Here is a 24,454-nt window from a genome sequence, read left to right as displayed (position 1 = left end):
AATTAAGCAATTCAAATTATGAGAACCAAAATTGCTCCTACACTAAATTAGGAATGCCAAAAGTGTAATTAAGCCTATAAAATTTTATAAAAATAAAACACTTGTATTTATCTATTTATTTTAAATATGATAACTAAACTTTAAAAATCTTATTTTAAAAAAATAAGATAATAATAATAAAATTGTGAATCAATATTATATGATTCTATGTTATTAATTAGATCATAATAATTATAAAATTAGGAATAAATATTATATAATTCTATTTTATTTTACTGAAAATTTTGTAATAAAAATTTAATGTATTGTAATTATATAAAATATTGTACTTATTCTCTATTATATATATATATATATATATATATATATATATTGTATAATAACTAAAAATTTAGACTACTATTTTGAAAAAAGTATAATAATAATAAAATTGAGAATATTGTATATGAAATTTAAGACATTACATAGGGCAAGAAATTTCACAAAGAGTTTTTGTCATTACTTGAAGGATTTTATTTTTTCTTTCAACGACTTTATTCTGTTGGGGTTATTTTTGGTGAAGAGAAGTCGTGCAAAACCCAACTTTTCTCGCAAACAATTTTAAACTGGGAGTTTTTAAATATTGTCTCATGATCACTTTTGATGATAGAGATACAAAAATCTTTCTTATATTGAACTCTTTTACAGAATATTTCAAAGAAATTAAAAGACTCATACTTGTAAGTAGTGAAGTATACCTATATGTGTATAAAATAGTCATCAACAATGATGAATTTATATTTTTTACCAACTAGACTTAATATTCTAGTAGGCCCAAAATAGATGGTATGCAACAAGTCTAAAGATTTTTGAAGTAGAAACAACTTTTTTTGATTTAAAGGATGAAAATTTTGTTTATTTTCCTTTCTAACAAGTTTCACATAGAAAATGAGTGTGAAAAACTCTTAGGTAGTCCTTTAACTAAACATTTTTTTTATATAATTTTGAAATATTTTTTAAATTACATCGTTAAGTTTTTTGTATCAAATCTATCTTTCATCTTCTTTGAATACCAAATAAATTACATTTTATCTACTTAAATCGTCAAAATTAACTTCATAAAGGTTATTCTTCCTAACAATAGTAAAAAGTATAGTCTAACCAATTCATTTGATTATGCATTCATCTTAGTTTAAAGACATAGTATATCCAATATCACAAGATTGGCTAATGTTGAACAATTTTTTTTATGTCTTTCGATATATAAAACATTTTCAACAGTAAATAAATGGTTCTTGTCAAATGAGACCAATCTTCCATCTTCCATATGACTGAAGGTACAGGAACATAAACCTTTCTCTTATTATATGACATGAGCAGCCATTGTCCTAGGTGGTGGTTTTATTCACTATTGTCAAATATTACAAATTAAATTTACACAGGTGGACTTGCTAAAAAAGCCAAGTCCTTTTACTTTTTTGAATGAATAAAAGATGTTACATATTGACTATTTTTTCCCTACTGTGATTTAATGGATAAGAAACTGTCATCTCTTCAAGGCCAATTTCTTATCAATATGAGAGTAAACAATCTCCTGGCATCGTACAAGTCCACTAGCTCCTCCAAAGCACAGCCATTTTTCACTACCTTTGTTCATGTTCCATCTCACTCTGTGCAATGCTGCCATTTTGGGAGGGAAGACTTCAGGTATATTCCCAAAATCTGACTTTTCATCATCAGTCCCGGGAGTCATTGCTGACACATCATCATCATCTTTGCATACCAGATCTGGTTTTTCTACAGTTTTTTTCTTGCTGCCACTATTCAGTTTTGGCCTTTTGGGCTGCTTCACAGAAGATAAAGCTTCCACAGAAACAACTTCCAAACCCGCATTCTCACCAGCACCAATTGCTGCAGAAATTGAAGAGTTAATAAGATTATAAGAATTCTCAGAGAAAATATGTCAACTAATCATATTGGTACCATGTCATAGTTAGCAAGGCTGACCTAAAGTCTGAGAGTCAGAATTTGGAGTTTCTGCCATTTGATTATTTGCACTTTTGCTTGCATTTGTCTTGGATAATAGGTCTCGGAAAGATTCTGCATATCGACCTTTGTCTTGTGGCTTTTTCCATAGGAAAGGAGTGTTTGACACAGGAGTGTTGATAACGATAGTTGAATCTTCCTCAGTTACCAACCCACAGAGGAAGCGTGGGGATCGACTGCGCACATGATCTGTCTCCACTTCTTTAGTAGTAAGCTGAGAATATCAAACAAAGCTCAGAAAAGAAAAGTTATTGAATTCATATGTACAAGGCATCAGTCAAGGATAGCAGTTTCAATTTTGAAAAATATTATTGACAAATTTGAGAAATACTCTCAATCTGTACTTTTCCATAATACATTATAAACTGGAGTCCTCTCTCAAATCCTTGTTCTTAACTAAGGCAAAACATCCAGATCTTAGTTTTCATATAAGGTCAGGGTTGTCCATTAGTCATCGATAACTGTCGCAAGACAAGCAGGTTATTTCTTTAAAAGGCACCATGATATTGCCTCACATGATCACGTATTTTAAATTCAAGTCATTTTAAAATTTAGGGTAAATAAGACTATCCTTTCACACTCTCAAATGATCCCCTCTACCGTTCAGTGTGTCATTCCCTTACACCTTTATTTTTATATCACTAAACCCCCTTGTGCTTTTTCTTTAGTCACAGTTTGACACGAGGAGAAACAAAACAAAAAACTATAGAAGTGTACTCTGAGAAAGTGTGAAACTGCATGAGTAAAAGTATACCCTAAAATTTATATAGCCTATTCACTATTCAGCAGTAGACCCTTTTCACCTACATCACACATTTAGGTTTTCTGGATTAGAAAGTGTATAATAGGTCCTGTACTCCTAATCTCAAACTAAAGATATAAGACATCCTTTAGTCCAATATATATATGCCAATAAAATTGGGTTATTAATTTCATAAATAAGGGCACTCAGGCAGAAAACCTTTTGCAAAACAAGTGCTTAGCCATTTAGGGACGATTAACTACTAAATTTACATGAACTATGTGCCGAATGTGTTAACAATCAACTTTCTTAAATGCTGAAGTTCCTTGGAGGCACATGCAAAAGCTATTTTGGCTTGTACTAACAAATTAACGATGTGTAAGAAATATTTCCTTGTTTTGAAATTCATCATAAAGAGTGGGAACTGTAAATTATTGACAATTGGGTCATAAGAGAAGCAGGGTAGGTAATTGCGAATGATGTCTCCCACAAAATATTAGAATTACCTGAAAACGAAAGACAGCACCATCTGTACCACAATACGCAACCATGCCTGACATGATAAAAGTAATCCCATCATTTAGTAAATAGTATTAGTGATAATGAATTGTTCAAGTGTTTCATTATGACACTAAGAAAACCAATAGTAACAAATTTGTCATCACAGGAGTTTGTTTGCCTTGAAAAACTAACAATTACTTTATTGGGTAAGATTAATAATAGTACACGAGATTTTCAATGCCTAAGGTAAAATGTTTTTAGCATTAAGGTTATATAATCATAATGTCATTAAAATAATGCATACAAAAAATGCACCTGTTATACGTGACACTTGAACACTCCAAATGGCAAAAGATGAATATGAAGAACCATGCAACCCAAATTGCTTTTTTCCACTGTATATTTCTCCAGTGACGGGGAGGTCATTTGCAGCCTTCACCAAGCTAATGGTTCTCATTGTTCCATCCTCAAAGGACATAACGATGCAACTAGAAAAGTATAAACAAAATAATTATGGGTTAATCACTGACAAATTTAGACAGTATTTGATCCAGTTAAAATAATGCATTACCTTGGGTTTGACAGCCAATCTAGACTATATATCATTCTTGGCGCAGGATGGAGGCTCCTCAAAGGACGAAATGGATTACTACAAATAAATTTCCATGCATAAAGCAAACCATTGTAAACAAGTTTAACAGACTCCAATAATGGCTAAAATTAATTCCTCTGTAATGCTGCCTATAAACAAGATATCATACATTTTGACATGATAAGATACAACTATTTATCCTTTATAATGATGGAAACAGCAAAGCTAATTACACATGAACATCCAGATAATACCAAAAAAAAAAAAAGTTGTATCTACACTTGACTTATGATGTTGTGCTCCATTGCTCACTACGAGTACGAATTCAAATGAATTGAGATCAAATTCATGATAGTGCAAGATTAAAAAAGACAGATGTACTAAAAACCAACAGATGTATCCTTTATCCTTGTATTCATAAGTCACAATTTCAGCTGCTCTCACAATATTCTGGCAAGACCCTTGAGTGGAGGATGGAAGATTACGTGAGAAATTTCAATGGTTATATACCATAGGATAGATAAGAATGTAAGGGTGGCAGATCTAGCATCTAGGAGAATGGCAGGAAGGGATTTGGGTCTAGAATTGGAGATGAAGAAGGGCCTTATTTTAGTGGGAAAAAGAGTTATTGCAAGAAATGGAGGACAAGTGAAAAGCAGATAAAAAATTTTGCTTGGAAGCTTGCAGTAGACCGAATACCTTGTCTTCAAAATTTAACATAGCACAATGTAATTGGAAACAATGAAGGGATATGTAAGGGCTGTGGCAAGGATGTGGAAAGTACAAAGCATTTGATTTTTGAATGTATAGTTACATCCCAAGTTTGGAAGGAATGCTTGAATTGGTGGCGCATTAGTTCAGTGGTATATAGTGATGCATAGGCATTTCTTTTTTACAATTTAAGGGCTTACTGGACTGTGATGTGAGTCATAAAATGTAATGATTGTCAGTGTGGTTTGCAGTAGTGTGGGCTATATGATTGGCACACAATTCTCTATTTTACATCTAATACAGAGACATGGATCAACTAATTGAAATAATCCAGATTTATTCTTGGAGGTAGTGTAATGCTAAGAGTGGACTTGAGTATCCACCTCAAAACATGCACGGGCATCCTGTGACTTAGTACTGGTGGAACTGATGGCGTGGTGGGAGTTGTGTTAAGGAGAGGAGGAAATGGTTCAACTAGAAAGTTATGTTGACCTTTTTGGGTGGACTGGATTTTAGAATATGAAGATTATTCACATGTGGATGAAGGGATGCAATATAAAAGAGGGATGCAACAGCTGAAGGATATTCGATGAAAAAGAGAGTGGTGTTGTTTTTGAAGGTGGAGATGGATTGGTGATTATTTGGAAGCAGCTAAAACATTGGTTGGTTCAGAAGGTGAGGATGAGGTAGTAGTGAGTTGCTGAAATTATCTCAGGATGAGACTATGTTAACAAGTTACAATTGGACATTTTGATGTTTATCAAATAGTTTAACACATGGTGCGTGGAAGGGTCTAGTTTTATCTGAAGGGAAAAAGTAATGGGCAAATTGATGGAGGAATATTGAAATTTTGTGTTTTGTTTAAGTCTTCTTGCAAACACCAGGTGGACATGAATGTCTGGGAGATACAGCGGTTAGATTAGCTTGTAATGGAGGTCATCTTTTATTATCAGACAGTTACAAGCACTGACAAGCATGGCAGTTATTGAGAACCTCCTTTCTTTATTTACCTTCACTTCCACCAAAACCTATCCAGAGCAGTTTGCTCACTCATTCTGGTCAAGACCAGACCTGTTTGACCAATTCACACACTAAAAAACTGATGAAGGTAATTTAATGAAATTGAATTGCGTGACAATTTCGGCTGTCTCCATATCATTGAAGCCAGACCTAGGTCCAGAGAGATTATTAGCATAGCTAATTGTGGGAAATCAAATAGTATTTTAGGAAATAATAAATTAGGAAATTTGTATATTTCCTTGTAATCTGTACAGATTTGAATAATTAGGAACAATCCCATAAATCAAGGGATTCTAGAATAAAATAGAGTTATTATATTTCCTATAATAACATAGGTCTCCTGTATATATCTTGTATGATCTCTTTGTATTATGATATAGAGAATCAGTTTTCATTTAACCTAATTTTCCAGATGGTATCAGAGCTTCCGACCTAGGAAGCTTTGTCTGCGCACTGTAAACCCTAAATTGGCAGCCTGCATTGCTGCTGCATTTTTTCCCTAACCCTAAGACGGCAGCCTGCATTGCTGCTGCATTTTTTCTAACCCTAAGACGGCAGCCTGCATTGCTGCTGCATCTTTCCCTATACATCCGTTGCATTTTTTTTTTCCTGCTGTTTTCTCTGTGCCTTAATTGCACAACCTTTCCTTTTATTCTTCACCACTCAGCCACCTTGCTATAATGTCAGGGGAAAAGGAGGTTGTGAACGCAACCCCAGAAACAGGGAATACCCAATCCCAGCAACCTGGAGAACTGCAGAATATTCATTCTGCATATAGACTAAATGAAAGAAATTATTTGAAGTGGGCCCAACTTGTTCGTACAGTGTTGAAGGGAAAAGGGAAGTTGAGTCACCTGACGGAGTATGGACCTAAACATGAGGATCCCAAGTTTACTACATGGGATGAGGAAGATTCAATGATCATGGCGTGGCTGTGGAATTCAATGATTCCATAAATTAGTGACACCTGCATGTTCCTTAACTCAGCAAAAGTGATTTGGGATGCAGTAGAACAAACCTACTCTAAAGCCAAAGATGCTGCTCAAGTATATGAAGTAAAGGTGAAAACTTTGGCAGCAAAACAAGGGAACAAGACTGTTACAGAATATGCCAATCAGCTGAAATCATTATGGATGGAGCTAGACCATTATAGAGTCATAAAAACCAAATGTACTGAAGATTCAACACTTCTCAAGGACTATATCGAGCAAGACAGAGTTTATGATTTCCTTGTTGGTTTGAATCCTGAATTTGATCAAGTAAGGATTCAAATATTGGGGAAGCAAAAGGTACTATGCTTCAATGAAGTGGTGGCTATTGTGAGAAGTGAAGAAAGTAGAAGGAGTCTCATGTTAGAGAGTCCAGCAGTAGAGAACTCAGCAATGGTGGCTGACCATAAAGGAGATCAGACTTTGGCCATGATAGCTGAACAGAAGAAAGGAGGATCAACAAATGTGGACAAGAAAGGTGATGGTCTATGGTGTACCTACTGCAATAAGCCCCGTCATACTCGAGAGAAGTGCTGGAAGTTGCACGGGAAGCCTTTAAATCGAGATCGAGAAGGGGGATATAGAGGAGGCTCCTCAAGGAAAGGAGGACAAGTTTATGTTGCTGCTGGAACAAATGAAGAAAAAAAACTAGAAGCTACTGCCCATCTTAACCAAGAGGAGATAGGGAGGATGAGAGCCCTCCTTAGTAAGCTGGAAAAACAAACAGGTGTGTGTTCTTTGGCATACTCTGGTAAGTTTCCACTTTCTTTTGGATTAAATGTCTCAGATACACCCTTTAACCACTATTGGATATTGGACTCTGGAGCCACAGACCACATGACACCATTAGCCAAACACTTCTCCACATACTCACCATGTCCTAGCAACAAGAAAATTGCCACAACAGATGGAACCCTTATAACTGCAGCTGGTCAAGGAAATATACAAATCAATCCTTTAATAATCTTAAAAGATGTTCTCCATGTCCCAAAGCTTTCCACCAACCTAGTCTCTATACAAAAACTTATAAAGGATTTGTCATGTAATGTTGTTTTTTACAACGATCATTGTGTATTTCAGGACAAGGATTCGGGGAGGACGATTGGACATGCTAGAGAATGGAATGGCCTTTACTATCTTGAAGATCCAAGTCTATCCAGTAAGAACAGAATCTCGCACTCCTTCATATCTGAATCTATGATGACCAACAAAGAAAAAATCATGCTTTATCATTGTCGGCTGGGACATCCTTCTTTTGGAGTTATCAAAATTATGTTTCCTTCTCTGTTTACCAAGTTAGATGTTGAGAGTCTACATTGTGAGGTGTGTGAACTTGCTAAGCACAAGCGTGTTTCTTTTCCAATAAGTAATAAAATTAGCAATTTTCCCTTTTATCTTGTTCACACTGATGTATGGGGGCCTTCTAATATTCCAAATGTGTCTGGTGCTCGATGGTTCGTCACCTTTATAGATGATTGTACAAGGGTCACTTGGGTCTTCCTACTTAAACAAAAATCTGAAGTCAGTTCTGTCTTCCTAAACTTCCATTCCTTGATAAAAAATCAATTTGGTGTTAATATTAAGAGACTTAGGTCAGATAATGCTAAAGATTACTTCAATCATGTCCTTAATTCTTTTTGTCAAAAAGAAGGTATAATTCATGACTCTTCTTGTGTCAAAACACCACAGCAGAATGGGGTCGCAGAGAGGAAAAATGGGCATTTATTAAATCAGACCCGAGCATTGTTGTTCCAAAATAGCGTCCCAAAAAATTTCTGGGGGGAAGCTGTTCTTACAGCAACACACCTTATCAACAGACTACCCTCTAGAGTCTTAGGATCAAAAAGCCCTATGGAAGTTTTGTCATCTTTCTACCCAAACCTGTCCACTACAAATAATCTTAAACCAAGAGTTTTTGGGTGCACCTCATATGTCCATATTCATAGTACGGACAGGGGGAAACTTGATCCTAGAGCCTTAAAGTGTGTCTTTGTTGGTTACTCATCCACTCAGAAAGGGTACAAATGTTTTCACCTCCCATCCAAAAAATTCTTTGTGTCTAGGGATGTTTCCTTTAATGAACAAGAGGGCTATTTCAATCAACCTTATCTTCAGGGGGAGAGTTTCCGGGAAGACAAGGAAAGTAATTCTGGTTTTCCCACTCTTCCAGACTTGACAGACTTGACAATTGAACCTAAACAAAATCAAATTGAAGCTGTACCAAGTGAAACAAGTCAAGGAAGTGAAGCTGGTCAAGGAATTGGCCAAGAAAAGGAAGCTGGTCAAGAAAGTGAAATTAATTGTGAAGATGATCAAGGAGATGTTGAAGATAAGAGATTTGGTAAGAAGCTGGTGTACTCAAGGAAGACTAAGGCCATTCCAGGATCAAGCCATGTTCAAGAATCCAACTCGACTCCACAAAAAGAGGTAACAGTTTTTTCTCCAGCTGTGCAGGTTGAAATTGAAGCCCAAAATGATCTTGACCTCCCAATTGCCATTAGAAAAGGGACAAGAAAATGCACCAAAGAGCCACTTTACCCTCTCTCAAATTACTTGTCTTTTAAAAATTTCTCTCCTGCCCATAAAACCTTCCTAGTAAACCTAAATAGTACACTTGTACCTAATACCCTATCTGAGGCATTGTCTGATAGAAAATGGAGGCAAGCCATGGATGTAGAGATGGAAGCATTGGAGAAGAACAACACCTGGGAGTTAGTCACCTTACCAATAGGAAAGAAACCTGTTGGATGTAAGTGGGTCTATACAGTGAAATACAAGGTTGATGGATCAATTGAGAGATATAAGGCAAGATTGGTTGCCAAAGGGTTCACCCATACCTATGGAGTTGATTATTTGGAGACCTTTGCTCCGGTTGCCAAAATGAACACAGTTAGGGTGATATTGTCTCTTGCTGCTAATTATGGTTGGAACTTGGAACAATTTGATGTTAAGAATGCTTTCCTACATGGAGACCTTGAAGAAGAAATTTATATGGAGATACCTTCGGGATATGGTAGAGATGTTGCTGCCAACACTGTTTGCAAGTTGAAAAAGGCATTTTATGGGCTAAAGCAGTCCCCTCGTGCATGGTTTGGTAGGTTTACTAAAGTAATGACAGGCCTAGGTTACAAACAAAGCCAAGGGGACCACACTTTGTTCTTTAAACATTCCAAGTCAGGGGGAGTAACAATGTTATTGGTGTATGTGGATGACATAATATTAACTGGAGATGATAAAGAAGAGCAGCAATTGTTGAGCCAATGCTTGGGCAAGGAATTTGAGATCAAGACCTTGGGAAAACTAAAATATTTTTTGGGAATTGAAGTTGCCCACTCCAAGAAAGGGATATTTATATCCCAACAGAAATATATCACTGATTTGCTCAAGGAAACTGGCAAGGCAGCTTGCAAACCTGCTAGTACCCCATTAGAACCAAACCTAAAGCTTGGAAATGCAGAAGATGTTGCTGTTGACAAAGAGATGTACCAACGATTAGTAGGCAGACTTATATATTTGTCTCATACCAGGCCAGATATTGCCTATGCAGTGAGTTTAATTAGCCAATTTATACACAGTCCAAAGGAGACCCATTTACAAGTTGCCCACAGAATTTTACAGTACCTTAAAGGAACTCCAGGAAGAGGAATCCTATTCAAAAGAAATGGTAATGTGAAGCTTGAAGCCTATACAGATGCTGATTATGCAGGGTCAATCGTGGATAGGAGGTCAACTACAGGATATTGCACCTTTCTTGGAGGAAATCTTGTAACTTGGAGAAGCAAAAAACAGGGTGTAGTGGCTCGGTCCAGTGCTGAAGCGGAATTCAGAGCCATGGCACAAGGTATATGTGAGTTGCTATGGCTTAAAATCATCTTAGAAGACTTGAAGATAAAATCAGAAGGACCTATGAAACTCTATTGTGATAATAAGTCAGCAATAAGCATAGCCCACAACCCAGTGCAGCATGATAGAACAAAACATATTGAAGTAGACAGACACTTCATCAAAGAAAAGCTTGATAGTGGCTTGATATGCACTCCATATGTGTCCTCTCAAGACCAAATTGCAGACATTCTTACCAAGGGATTAGGCAACCACAATTTTGAGAAAATTGTATCCAAGCTGGGAATGGAAAAGACCTATTCACCAGCTTGAGGGGGAATGTGGGAAATCAAATAGTATTTTAGGAAATAATAAATTAGGAAATTTGTATATTTCCTTGTAATCTGTACAGATTTGAATAATTAGGAACAATCCCGTAAATCAAGGGATTCTAGAATAAAATAGAGTTATTATATTTCCTAAAATAACATAGGTCTCCTGTATATATCTTGTATGATCTCTTTGTATTATGATATAGAGAATCAGTTTTCATTTAACCTAATTTTCCAGACTAATCAATATTCCAGAGCCACCTACCAAATTAGTTATGCTGGAGCTCTAACGGGATGCCAAAGTTGGCTGGAGTTTACCAATGAGAAGCAGAAACAATCAAGAGTTTTAGCTCATCTTGAAACCCTTCCAGATTCCAGTAACTGAGCCAGCAACATAAGATAGCTCTAAACCAACCAACTAACAATTTCTACTGGTTTGGTTACATAAACAATCTACATGCTACTCAGACTGTTCAAGATCAGTTCACCATTTTGCTGGTATGTGCCAAGTTTTATAGCATTGCATATTACAATTTCAACATCATTCAAAACAAAAATCATTATCTAGTATAAAAGTTTTATTTTAATTAAATATAAGATAGAAAGCAACATAACCATCAATGATTATACGTTTAAAATGAACTATAAAGAAATAAGATAACAAAGTAAACAGAAAACAATGAGGGGGGATAAAAAGATTCACCGTAGATCCCAAAACTTAAGGCCTTCATGTCCGGCAGTTACTACTATATTAGGACTCTCTGGATCACTGGAATATTAAAAGAAAATCTCACATTGCATTCAACATATGAAGGTAAAAAGATACGGAAATGATGTAAATACAATAAATTCATATGTATGATATTTGCATGTGTAATAAACTAACTTCTTGATATTGAAGCAATCTTCATGGAAAAAACAAGGGTGCATGTGTACAGCCAATAATGTTAAACTCCAGACATAAATGATGCTACTTTTCTTTTACTTTTTAATGGGAAAGAGTTTGTTGATTAAGAAGGAAAGAAACCGATTGCATTACATGAATGAGAATTGATATCTTCTGGGTATAATTAAAAAAGGAAAAAGGAATAAATCAACCTCCACAATGATTTCAGAGGCACGCACAAAAATACACATAATAAATAAACAAGTTTCAGAAAAATTCTGAGACTTAATTAGTTAGATATGGTTGTAGTTGGAGTATCTATTATTTAACAATGAGGGTTTATAAAGAAGTGAAAATCCTCAACTTTTACAGAAATTTTCTCTATAATCTGAACTGAATTTTGTTTTTCTTAAAGATATATAGTAACAATGAGGCTTTATGCCCTTTTCTTGTACTTCCTTTAGCACTTCTGGTGCTCCTTATATATATATATATATATATTATCTTTGCCGACCAAAAAAAAACACAGTAACAGAAATATATTCAATGCAAACAACAACATGCCATGGCTAAGGTTTAATTTTACTAACCCTTCAAATGGAGCCCAGGCAACAGTTCTAATAGGAACTGTATCCGCACCAAAACAAAGCACGGGCTTTGAATCTGTAGATTGCAAATTTAGTAAATAAACAATAAAGCATAAAATTATTTTTCAATATAGCTACCTGCTCTAACAACCAAATAGGTAAACCGTAAACATGAGACACACATAAAGTAACAAAATTATTACCCTCGCATTTGGATGAAGAATTTGTACAAAATTTCCACAAAGCCACCTATATAAATATAAAGCAAATTATATTAAAAGTGATATATATTGTGAAAAAAGGGTTTCAGACAACAATATGCTGATATTTTAAAACAACAATGCTATCATGGAAAAAAATTTGAATGTTTTCTCCCTTTTCCATTACGAAACATTATGGAAAAATATAGTTCCTATTTGTTAAAAAGCAAGGTAAACATTAATTTAGAGAAGGTAAAGTACAAATAATTGAACCTTTAGGGAATTATACCATTCCATCATGGCAGCCAGCAAGTAAATAGTCATGAGGCGGCTTAACTGACCACTCCACTGTCAGTGGAATGCTGTGAGATAAAACAATAGAGTAAATTAAATCACATAGCCAGGCTACTAGAAAGCATAAATTAAAAAGCATCATGTAAATTCAATAACATTTTGCAGCTGCATGAATTTAACCAGTAGAAGCCAACTAGTGGATAGCATGATTTCAACAAGCATACTTCTTCTATTGATTTCAGCTTTTAGAATTCTCCACAATGAATAATGAGTAAATGATTGTAAACAGCAGGTTTTAATTCAGAAAAAAAAAAAAAAAAACTATCAACTAGAAAACAAATTTTAGCATAGCAAGTTCTTTAAAATGAATATTCTTAAGATAACATGTTAATTTTTTTTATATTAATTTAAATGATGGAAACTTGTCCCCAAGGATTTAATCAGTGCAACTGTCGTATGGAAACTTATTCTGATTTCACTTTGCAGTACAGTAGAGACTTCTCTATAAAGCTTTCTTAATTCAGTGTACAGCCAAAACAAGCCCACTAAATCATTATCACTGCAGTCCCATTGTTTTCTAAAAGGATAGTATCAAGTAGCATTTTATTATTCATGAAATTACCACTCTAGTTACAAAACATGCTCTTAATATGGATGTAAACAAGTCAAGTACAGTGGTGTTTTCCAAACCTTAATAAAATAACAACACACCAACCATTACTCCAATAACATAATGCAACCATCCAAATGCTTTGACCAAAACAAAATCATGCATACCTAATCAAAAACTGAATTAAGGTCCCATTATTGACATTATTTTAAATTTGACATTATGTAAAACATTATAATATGAAAATGAGTTATTTTCTCTAAAATATTTTTAAAAATATGACAAGTTCATGTTAAAGCTTTTGTTAAGTTTAAAAAAAAATAATGATTCAAATTTGCTTCAGTAGTAAACTGATGACCATGAAAGCATTAAGAATGGGTGAACTTATGACCATAAATAATATTAATTTTACAAAAACTATAAAATCAGAAACATAAATATAATTAAAATGAAAGTTTGAAAAATTTTCATGAAATTTTTCATACACACAAGTCCTTTTTCTTATTTATTTATACACTGGCTCTATACAGAAACACACACATTTTTAATAGTGTTAAAATCAAATTTGTTTTATATAATCTAATTATCAAACAAACAGCAATGAGGTTAAATTAAATTTGTTCATGAAATTCTCGCCGGTAATTGAATTTGGTCACAATTTATTCAACTAAGTAGATGGGTTTGGCATTCACTCTAGAGAGTATGAAGGTGGGGGAAGCATACCTTAGCAAGCCACCACGCTTTAACATTGAGCATTTAAATACAGGTTCAAGTTTTATAAAACGTGGATCAGTGCCCTCTCTATGCATATAAATTTCTCTCATAACATGAGGAAGAGGAACCTCCCAACTGCAATTGACAAGTACAAACAAAAACATAAGCCAACCATGTTGCAATGTTCCTCAAAATCACTGAAACTTGATAAAAGGAACTCGCTTCTGATGTGAATAAGCAATCAGGTTATCATTATGAAGGAACAAGATTTATCAATTTATTAGCAGTATCTCTACTATAAATAATTTCATAGAAGCATTAAATGACAATTCCATGGAACATAAAAATTTCATAGAATGGCATCTCTACTTCACACTTGCATAGCCACTATTGAAATTTATGATATAATTAGAAGAAGAAAAATCTGCATGGTTACAAACAACACAAGAAATTATGAAGTTAAATGATGAGAAACATAAATTTTCAGAATCCTATAAATAGAGAATATAAATGTCTCCTCATTTTCCATCCTACAGAAAAAATTAGACTACAACATTATTTTCAAACTGATTTTAGTGTTATAGAAAAATATGACTAACAACCAGAAAATTTTTTCACCCTTTTCCCTATATAGATTTATTGTTAAAAGTTTGCACTTGCATAAATAAAAAAATAAAAATACACTGACCAAGATGATTAAAAAAGAGTATTAACTATTGCAACTATTTATTTTATGACACAATTTTACTTGAGCTTTTAAAATAAACTATGTAACTTAACATACAATATGGATAGCTGAAATAATAACTATGATACACCATGAAATAAATAACCAGCTACCTAAATCACAACTAGAATACACTATGTAATAAATAAACAGCTACAACACTAACTACAATATAAACTAAATTTTAGGCTAACTCTGACAAATTTTTGCTTGGGAAACACTTCCTTCTTATCTCATGCACCATAGTTTGCACATTTTATTCAAAATATAACTACTTTCAATACTAATTATCTGTTTTCTAGTAATTGTCCTTTGTCCATTATGTCTCCAAGTTTTCATGAAGTCAGTATTATATTACACAGAATATTGAGTTTTGAGAATTCTAAGAGAGTATTTGGTATTTCTAAAGATTGAAAATACACAACTGACTAGCTTCTGTTTACAATACTAGCATGCATTTATATAAGCTTAAAGCAATGGCTGGTGCCAGCTGTGAAATTATAACTGTCACTGAGACAGTTATAACTGTCTTGCAACAGATTAACTGAGGTACAGTAAGTAAGAAGATGGGACAATCCACAAAAGAAAAAAAAAACCTAAACAACTCGACTAAAAGAGAAATGGTATTCTCTCACACATTATTACACTATAATAATTAGAAACATAATTATTTAAAATATCCAAATTTCAAATACTTCAAATCTAATAAAGGTGACAGCAGTAACAACATATAAAACAGTCAACAAAAAGAAGAAATCACAACAGTATCATGAAGAACATTAGCAAAAGGAGATTGAGGCTCAAGACATCTTACACTTCCAAAGATCCATTGCCCAACAAGACAGCCAGATGGCCCATTCGGTATTTTCCAAAAGAATCAGAAATGTTAGTAGGTCGCCATTTCACATCCCATGCCACTTTTCCATTATGAGCTAGGCAAGAGACTAATCTAGGCAAAGTTATATCTTCTGGAATAGAACAAGTAGCTGGTTGAGCTTCCAATTCAGAGGTACAATTTGGTTGATGATTTGCCTCATTTTCATACTGTACTGGCTGACTTATGTCATGGCCATATATCTCCTCAGTATGATTATTTTTTAATCCACTGCTTTTAACAAGAGTTGTTGAAATAGTATTGCAGGCAGAAACAGCTTCCTTGGCGTGCCTTTGCTTTGTAACAGAATATTGTTGCATAGCATATTCATTGTCATGAGCCACATCTGGAGAAAGCAATTCAGTTGAATCTTCTAGTACTTGAACATCAAGAGGCATAGATTCATCCTCACAATTTGAACCATCTTCCATTACTCCTCTTGAATTTGATTTAGGTCTTCTTCTAGGCCTCTTTATTACTGCTGATTTTTCATTTGTCTCATTATTTCTTTTAGCTCCTCTTTTTCTTTTGTATGTAATAAGAAGTATTTCTTCATTCTTTTCAAAATTCCCATCGGAAGCAGGAAACTCGGTAGAATTTTGTGCAATTTGAACGTCACAAGCTGACTGGTTCCGGGTCTCACAATTCATATCATCCACTACAATCACTGTGGAATTCTTTCTAGGTCTTCCTCTAGGCCTCCTTTTTTGTGTCAATTTGTCATTTGGGCCTTCAGGAAGTTTTTCTTCATTGTTTTCATGATTCCCATCTGGAGTAGGAAACTTAGTAGAATTTTCTGGAAATTGAACAGCAAGAGCTGACATATACTGGATATCACAATTCATATCATGCCCTGTTGTCACTGTTGGATTCTTTCTTGGTCTTCCTCTAGGCTTCTTTATTTGTGTTGATATGTCATTTGTACCACTATCTTTTTTATTACAATCGATATCATCAACTGCTATCACTGTTGGATTTTTTCTAGGTCTTCCTTTAGGCCTCTTTATTTGTGTTGATTTGTCATTTGTGCCTCCATCTTTTTTATCACAATTCATATCATCTACCCCTGCTGGATTTTTTCTAGGTCTTCCTTTAGGCCTAGTTTTTAGTGTTGACTTGTCATTGTGTTCCCTGATATTTAGAAGACACCATATTTGTATGACACCTCTACCAGTAAGTGGGGCACCCATCTTGTGATAAGAAGAACCAGGTGGATGAGCAGCAACAGCAATAAACTAAAACAAATATCATATAAAAGGTAATTTAATGTACAAGGTTTACAGAAAAAAAAATGTACATTATTTTCTATTTCTATATCTAAAGAGCAAAGCTTAGTGTATCAGTTCATTACATACAAATACAAATGTAGACAAACAAATGACAGAGCCACAACATTATTCCAAATATGCATGTAAGGTAGGTCAGTCAAAACTACAATAGCTATGGCATCTTTATGTTGAACTGCCACATGCCACACCATTGGGTGTTTTATCATGGACATACCCTGTAACACTGAGTCATGAAGCCATTGCAGTGCAATTGACAAACCCTTTAAAGTTTTAAAATAAAATTAGCTATCTACTTAGTAAAAAAAAATAAGTTGTAAAATAACATTAACTTAAAACCTCGACTTTCTTATGCATGTGATAGAAATTGCTTTTGAGCATCAATCATACGGAAAAATAAAATTGCATAGAATCAATAATCTTCAAACATCATTATTCACTGCCAATAAATAGCCCTCTAACCTTGCTATTTTGTCAACACGCTACTTCAATTAGCCAATCATCCTTAACATGTGAGGCAACAGAACCATCACACAAACAGAATTAACCATTTGGATTACATTCAAGCAACAAGACTTCTCATTACAACAGCAAAAAAAAAAAAAAAAAAATCTACAATAAGGCTTGATACATGTGTTAAACTCGTAAAGGAAGAGAGAAAACCAAGTACCTCACATTTAATTGAACAATCAGGCTTTTCATGTATCCGAGGACACCAATCTAGTGCCCAAACAGAGCCTCCAACATTCATCACAAAATCTCTGCTCCAACAATGCTTTAATTTATTAGCAAGTTCAAAGATAATTTTTATATGATTAATACAAACATGCACTATAACACCATTGCAATGTCAATGAATAAAACAACACAAATAGCTATATCTTAGCCACACCTGCATTCCTGAGCCTCGGCCTCCCCAAGTTGCTCCTTTTGCATATCATGCTAAAATAAACATATAAATGATAATGTGTAGAGGTAAATGTTTGAGCAAATTTATGTCGCTAAGATTAGCCAGGAAACAAATAAAGAAGTATACAATATGGAACAACTTATACCTCAGGTATGGAGGCAGATGAAAATGGAGGCAAATTAATGGTACTGACATATTTTCCCACAGAACAATCAGGGCTCTCAAGTCCGTAAGCAAACTTAATGTTTCTTGATGGATACTTAAAATCTCTCCATTCTCTGCACATTAAAAGTAAACAAAAATAATAAATTAAGGGTTCATTTGGAAACTTCTAAATTCTAGATATCTAAGCACATTGGACAGCTTTTAAATATAAGGCCTTTTGTAACTACTAAAGTGCAAAGGTTTTTGTTTCACATTATATAGTCCAATCCAATCACAAACTGTCATATTTGGTAACTTTATTGAGTTTGTGATTTCTAACTAGTTGACACTTATTCAACTCTTTTCAGATATAATTATCAGAAAAACCATTTTAAAGTTGGTTTTATTATGCAGAAGATAGTTGATACAAATAAATAATTTTCATTCCACACATACACAAAAAATAAAATTAATAAATAAATATGCATCATTAATAATCAAAAGTCATACCTTAGACACACATTAACTATAAATCTAAGGCATAACAAGTCAATAATAAAACGGAGCAAAATTGGCACACACACATAAACAGGAAAATAGACATAGCTGAAAATCCATACATACACATACATTATGCCCTATGATACACACATATATACATGGATTTGCTAATATAATACACACTTATTTATTTGTACATTAACGAGCTACATGGTAGGTACATTTTATATAATCATAGTTATAACTTAATAACATACTCCAACTAAAAATCAAGTGATTGTAAGCAAATTCCAATATATATACACATTAGTTAGTACCTTAAGAAAGTGACTGAAGAAGACATTCTCTGAATCTCACTCTGGTCAAAAGTAGCACCGTGTTCTTCTTCCCCGCAGAGTCTGGCAATGGTGTCCATGTCTCGGAAGAAACTCTCAACCGAGAAATCAAATGGAGAAATCCTAAAACCACAGGTAGAACTAACATCATCGCCATCGTTGACGGTTGCAGAATTTGGTTCCTTCACAGCACCTGTCTCTGTCGCTTGGTTTGTATTCTTGATTTTTTTCTTCCCCTTGAAATCCAATATTTCATCGATGCAAGCGTTTTCGTCTGCGTCTCCCATTCCTCTTTGGAGTAGATGAATGTAAAGGTTTTGGAGATGTCAGGTCCCGAGGTTCGAACCCTAAACCTGCTACAACACAGTAAGCAATTGTTTTTGCTATTAAAACTTACGTACTGACCATTCTATTTAAAAAAAATAATAATCATTACACCATTCTATTATAAAAATTAAAATTTAAAATTACAACAAATAAAATATGATACTCACTTGCACTACCCTGGACCACCAAATAAAATATGATAGCACCTGGACCACACTGGAGGAACTGAATTTTGTGAGACCCAATAACACGTTCTACATTTAACTAGTGTTTGAATTTGATAGCGCCTGAGGCTAAGGCGTCACGTACAACGCGCCTGGGGCTAGGGCATCACGTACAACGCGCCTGGGGGAGAGGCGCATTGAAACATGTCAGCACGTAAACAGATGGCGCCTCCCCCACCTGCTCTTTCTTCTCCAACATGTCACATGTCATAAGTAAACAGAAGGCGCCTGGTGGGGAGGCTCTTTCTGAAAAATGCCTCCCCCACCTGCTCTTTCTTTTTCACGTGGCTCAGCTGCCACATTAGCCACATAAGGTGCCTAGGGGGAGGCTTTTTCTGCAAAACGCCCACCCCCATGCATTTTCTCATCCACGTGGCATCCTGCATGTCAAAAACTACCCATTCCAGTAAATTGTTATTTTTTTTAATTTATTTTGTGTATTTTTATTTTTTTAAAATTTAACTAGGTCAAAAAGCCTACTTTTTTGTGAATGCCACAAATGAAACCTCCTCAAGGTGAAAACGTAGAAAGTTAGAATGGAAACGCCATTTTTCAAATCTGAAATTGAAACTGGCTGTGTCAGATTTTTGGGAATCTTCACCTAGTCGAAGTCCTCGTATGTCTTGATTTGGGCTAAGAGATGCATAAAAAACAAATTTCCAATTGGTCCTGCCAACTAGATATTCCCAAGTAAACTTGTTTGTCTAAGAGAAGGGTGTCTTTGGTTACCCGTTCGTAAACTTGAAACAGATTTTCATTTCAATAACCCAACAATCATGAATAGGATTGAACGTGCATTCCACCAATTTACGACCTATCTAGCTATGCTAAAGACAAAGCAATATTTGAAGACTATTGGTGGTTGTCTCATTACTTCAGAGTACTATAAGCTAGACATCCCCCTCACGGGAATATCTTAACAGGAAGTGTTGATTTTTTAACCTAGCTATGCTTGGACGATTATAGGGTTAAGGCACTCTTTAGAATTAGTTCTTCATTGGGCGGTTCTGGTTGGTGACGGAAGGAGCATAAAATCTGGGAAGAGAAGTGGCTTCCATCCCTGACAAGTTTAAAATATTTTCCAATGAAATTCTTTTAGTAAGATTTACTTATAATTCCTAGCAAAACTAGACCAGAGTTTAATGTAACAATAAAGCTGTCAAAATGGAGCCTACTATGTGTTGATCATTTGGTAGACTAACACAATCCGACTCATTTATTAATGAGCTTAAAATCCCAACTCATGACGAGTTGGTGGGTTATATGAGTTAGCTCACTTAATTTAAAAAAGATAATTTTTTTATTTACTTTTTTTACAGCCGACAAATATAATTAATATTAAGAGTGTATCGCGGTGCAATATCCACCTCCAAGTACAGGGAGAACACAAGATAACATGTCATGATAAGAAAGCAAATCCAGAAAATAATATGTGAAAATATAACTTAGTCCACACCTTTTATATTTTTGTTATTATGTTAGATACATCAATAGAAAGAAATTCAATTAAAAATCATACTCAGGTTACCCGGGTTTTTGGCTGAAATAAATAAAATAAAATAAATTACATAAAATAAATTAAAAAAAAAACTAATCACCAAAATAGGTGATTTTTGACACGTTTGCAGACAGGTAGCATAGAAAGCGCAGGGGAAGGTGTTTTCCCAAATTTATGGTGCCTGGGGGTGAGGTGCTATGCACATATAAAATTGATGGCATCAGGGGGAAGGTGTTTTCCCAAATTTATGGTGCCTGGGGGTGAGGTGCTATGCACATATAAAATTGATGGCATCAGGCGCCAATTGAAGAAGGCGTTGGGAGTTGGAGGCGCCATCTGCAAAACACCCTATCTCTTGCGCTTTCTCTATTTCACATGCCACTGAAAGCACACGAGAGGAGGCACCATCTACAAAACGCCCCCCTACACTTTCTATACCACCTGTTGTCAAAAATCACCTACTTTAATAATTAGCTTTTTTTTTTTAATTTATTTTGTGTTAATATATTTTTTTTTTATTTCAGGCAAAAATCCCATGTTACCTTATGGAATTCCAAAAACACATCCCATCCCGGTATATCAGAAAAATCTCAAAAACTGATCGACCTAAAACAAACCAAATTGTATCTCACACGACAACTCATAATGCAGAATATACCTGTCTGATTTGCGCGTGGTGGCTCGCGGTGGCTCACGGTGCGTGCGACAGCTTGCAGTGCGCGCGGTGGCTCTGATGCGTGCGGCGGCTCGTTGTGCGCGCGGTGGCTCCGATGTGTGCGGCGGCTCGCGGTGGCTTGCGCGCGCAGTGGCCCCCGATGCGTGGTGCGCGCAGTGACTTGCAATGTGGTGCGGTGGCAGCTATGCAATGACTTATGGTGCGGTGAGATGGCAGCTATGGTGGCTGGTGCGGTGCGGTGCGGTGTGACCGTGTGAGAGGGTCTGAGGGTCTTCAAACTGAAACCCTAATGGGCTGCATTGGCTCAATAACTATTCGTTTTTTTTATTACCCTAACTATACGGTGTTTGTAGAATTAGGGTTCCGTGAGAAATGAGAAGGGGATGAGATCCCAAACTTGAGTGGGGACGATTTCTGGTGGTGGAAGAGTTGCTCACAATGAAACGATTGTTGTCAAGCATGAGACTGTTGACTTAGGTGTTGAGGGTTCAGAGGCTCGAAACTCATCGGTTGAGAAGAAAGGTGAAGTGGAACGTGGTGTAAAAGAAGAATGTGGCTTCGATTTGAATGTGAGTGCGAGTGGGGAAATGTTGACTTGGCTGAGAACGGGACCGATACTTGTTTTAGCGCTGGGGCTAGCCTTGTAGTAGTTGAGGTAAATAGGAAGGCAAAGAGGGAGCCAGGTTTAGGTGATGAGTAGGAATGACAAATAAACCTGTACTCATGAGTAATATCCAAACCAGTCCTGACTTTGATGGGAAATACTCGGTTTGACTGGATACGGTGACGGATATAAGTAAAACTTGATAAATTAAATTAGGTACGGGTACAGGTATGATATCATACCCTTACCCGTACCCGATTTAATTATATTAAAAAAATTTAATATTTTATTATATGTAATTATTTATTATAATGTGAAATATTTATAGTTATATAATTGTTAAGAAATTTCTTGATTAAAATATAAAATAAAGAAATAATCTAATTATAATTATAATATAATAAAAAAATAATTTAAAAATATTATATTTTTTTACAAAAAAAATAATTTTTTATGAGTACGAGTACGGATATATCCGATACCCGATGGAGATGAAAATGAAGATAAAAATCATATACATGGTGAGTACATGTACGAAAATAAGTTTATATCGCGGGAATAAAGACGGGTATCATAAAATCTTTACCGGACTCACCCTGTTGCCATCCCTAATAATGAGGTAGTGGCTGGTGGTCGAGTGTTGCGCTCGAGGTCGAAGAGGGAGACCTGATATGTTGTCATTCCATCAAGGCTGCTTGGATATAAAAGTATTATCTTGATATGTGGTCACACAGACTTCTTAAATTAATTTTCATATTATTGATCTTAATTGAACACTTTTGTTGTGATTTCTTATAAGGATAGATAAGTCAATGTAATTGAATTATCCAGTTCTCCCTTATTCGCATGATTCATGACAGATAAATGACTTGGATTTCTGCCAACATATTGCAGATTTAATAGAATTTCTGAACATTAGTATCATTTACTTTATTTCTGTTTCTTGTTATGTGTTCGCTTTTTTTTAATACAAAAAGTTGTTTGGGATCAGCTTGTTTTTACAGCTGTACAGGGCATGACCTATGCTTGCTCGTCAGTTATAATCCAGCATTGATTGTTTGTGGTCTAGATAGTTCACTACCTAGAAACATTTAACTATCTAAACCGATAAAAAGTAATTCATTATTAGAAACCTCGAGATAGATATGTCTATAGCTTTAAAAATTAAGACGGCCATTAAATTAGTTAAGGTATTAAATTAGTGAATCAAAAGTTGAATCGATAAATTATTAATTAAATTGTATGACTTAATTTTTATTTATTTTTTTTTAAAATATTTATATTAAATATATTTTATACTTATAAATTTTAGTAAATTCATATTTTATTTTAAATTTTTTATTTTTTATTTAAATTATTTTTATTTTTATTTTGTAAATATATATATATATATATATATAATTACATGTTAAATTATATATTAATACAAATTAAAAATATAAATAATATGTACATATATAATATGCTTGCAATTGATATCACAAAATTATATAATATCTACATAGATATTATGTTATTAAATATATAATTTAATAATAATATACTATAAAAATTATTTGAGTTGTATATATTATAAACAAATACATTAAAACAAGTTGTTATTGTTATATTTAATAAGAATCTTTGTTCTTCCATTAAGAGATTCAATTTTTATTATTTTTTTTGTAGTTTATGGTTCCTTAAAAAATTTAACAAATAATTTTTTTCAAAAAAGAAAAAAAAGTTTACCAGTTGAACTGAAAAATTGACCGGTTTAATTCGGTTTGAAATGAGTCAACTGCATAACCGATTCAACTTAAGATTTGGACCGGCTGAACCACTGATTCTCGGTCCAACTGATCCGACGGCCGGTTCGATCCGGGTTTTTAAACACTGGATATGCCTTTGACATTTTCTTTGACATTTTCTGAAAACTGATAAGTATTGGGAAAATCTTATTGTTATTTATATAACTTTAGTTTTCTGATGTATCCATGATATACATGCATATGGAAAATAGTGTAATGGAAAGTAAAGGATCTTTTTGTTCTGCTTGCAGAAGTTTCCAAACCATGAACCGTATTTCTTACTTGTAGTTTTCAACCGGATTACAAGACAATCTTGCAGGGGATATAGTAGAAATCAAGTACAACGCAATGAAAGATCTTTCCCTTCTCATTGCTGAGGAAAGACAGCATTCACTACAATATATATTAAAAAACAGTTCTCTCAATGTAAACAGACATTATACTTAATGGTAAGATAGTCTTGCTTTTACGTTTCCCCGGCGGAAAATAAGAATATCCATTTTGGCTGCTTCAAATAGTAATGCAAAAACACTAAT

General features: G+C 34.5%; 1 protein-coding gene and 1 long non-coding RNA gene across 4 annotated transcripts; one reads left to right on the top strand and one right to left on the bottom strand.

Annotated features, from left to right (window-relative positions):
- Positions 1-1,282: 1,282 nt before the first annotated feature.
- On the bottom strand, positions 1,283-22,329 carry LOC109792424 (uncharacterized). Of its 3 annotated transcripts, none has more exons than XM_083071280.1 (17): positions 21,510-22,329; positions 19,297-19,733; positions 18,785-19,158; positions 17,968-18,100; positions 17,805-17,854; positions 17,583-17,673; positions 15,567-16,861; positions 14,035-14,160; positions 12,697-12,769; positions 12,411-12,456; positions 12,211-12,283; positions 11,438-11,503; positions 3,840-3,917; positions 3,584-3,756; positions 3,274-3,320; positions 1,987-2,239; positions 1,283-1,890 (listed from the first exon to the last, which is right to left on the bottom strand). In XM_083071280.1, the coding sequence occupies exons 3-17, from the start codon at positions 19,087-19,089 to the stop codon at positions 1,526-1,528; spliced, it is 3,174 nt and encodes a 1,057-aa protein (XP_082927406.1). In that variant the 5' UTR covers positions 19,090-19,158; positions 19,297-19,733; positions 21,510-22,329; the 3' UTR covers positions 1,283-1,525. The 3 variants fall into 3 exon arrangements, with proteins under 3 accessions (XP_082927406.1, XP_082927405.1, XP_082927408.1); XM_083071279.1 differs by having other exon boundaries at positions 18,785-19,155; XM_083071282.1 differs by lacking the exon at positions 19,297-19,733 and having other exon boundaries at positions 18,785-19,155.
- Positions 20,864-21,606, top strand: LOC145955898 (uncharacterized). Its single transcript, XR_014432645.1, has 3 exons — positions 20,864-21,294; positions 21,376-21,425; positions 21,503-21,606. It is a non-coding gene; the product is annotated as an uncharacterized LOC145955898 (long non-coding RNA).
- Positions 22,330-24,454: the final 2,125 nt, after the last annotated feature.

The sequence above is a fragment of the Cajanus cajan genome, chromosome 3 (genome assembly GCF_000230855.2).
Source record: "Cajanus cajan strain Asha chromosome 3, NIPB_CcT2T_4, whole genome shotgun sequence".
In the NCBI taxonomy this organism is placed as follows: domain Eukaryota; kingdom Viridiplantae; phylum Streptophyta; class Magnoliopsida; order Fabales; family Fabaceae; genus Cajanus; species Cajanus cajan.
The sequence above is the reverse complement of the archived record's forward strand: the minus strand, read 5'-3'. Positions and strand labels throughout refer to the sequence as shown.

Coding starts and splice junctions, on each gene's coding strand:
- LOC109792424 (XM_083071280.1), bottom strand. CDS start 19,089: ATGGGAGACGCAGACGAAAACGCTTGCATCGATGAAATATTGGATTTC. Junction 18,101..18,784: donor TCTTCAGTCACTTTCTTAAG/GTACTAACTAAT, acceptor TTTAATGTGCAG/AGAATGGAGAGATTTTAAGT. Junction 3,757..3,839: donor GATTGGCTGTCAAACCCAAG/GTAATGCATTAT, acceptor ATACTTTTCTAG/TTGCATCGTTATGTCCTTTG.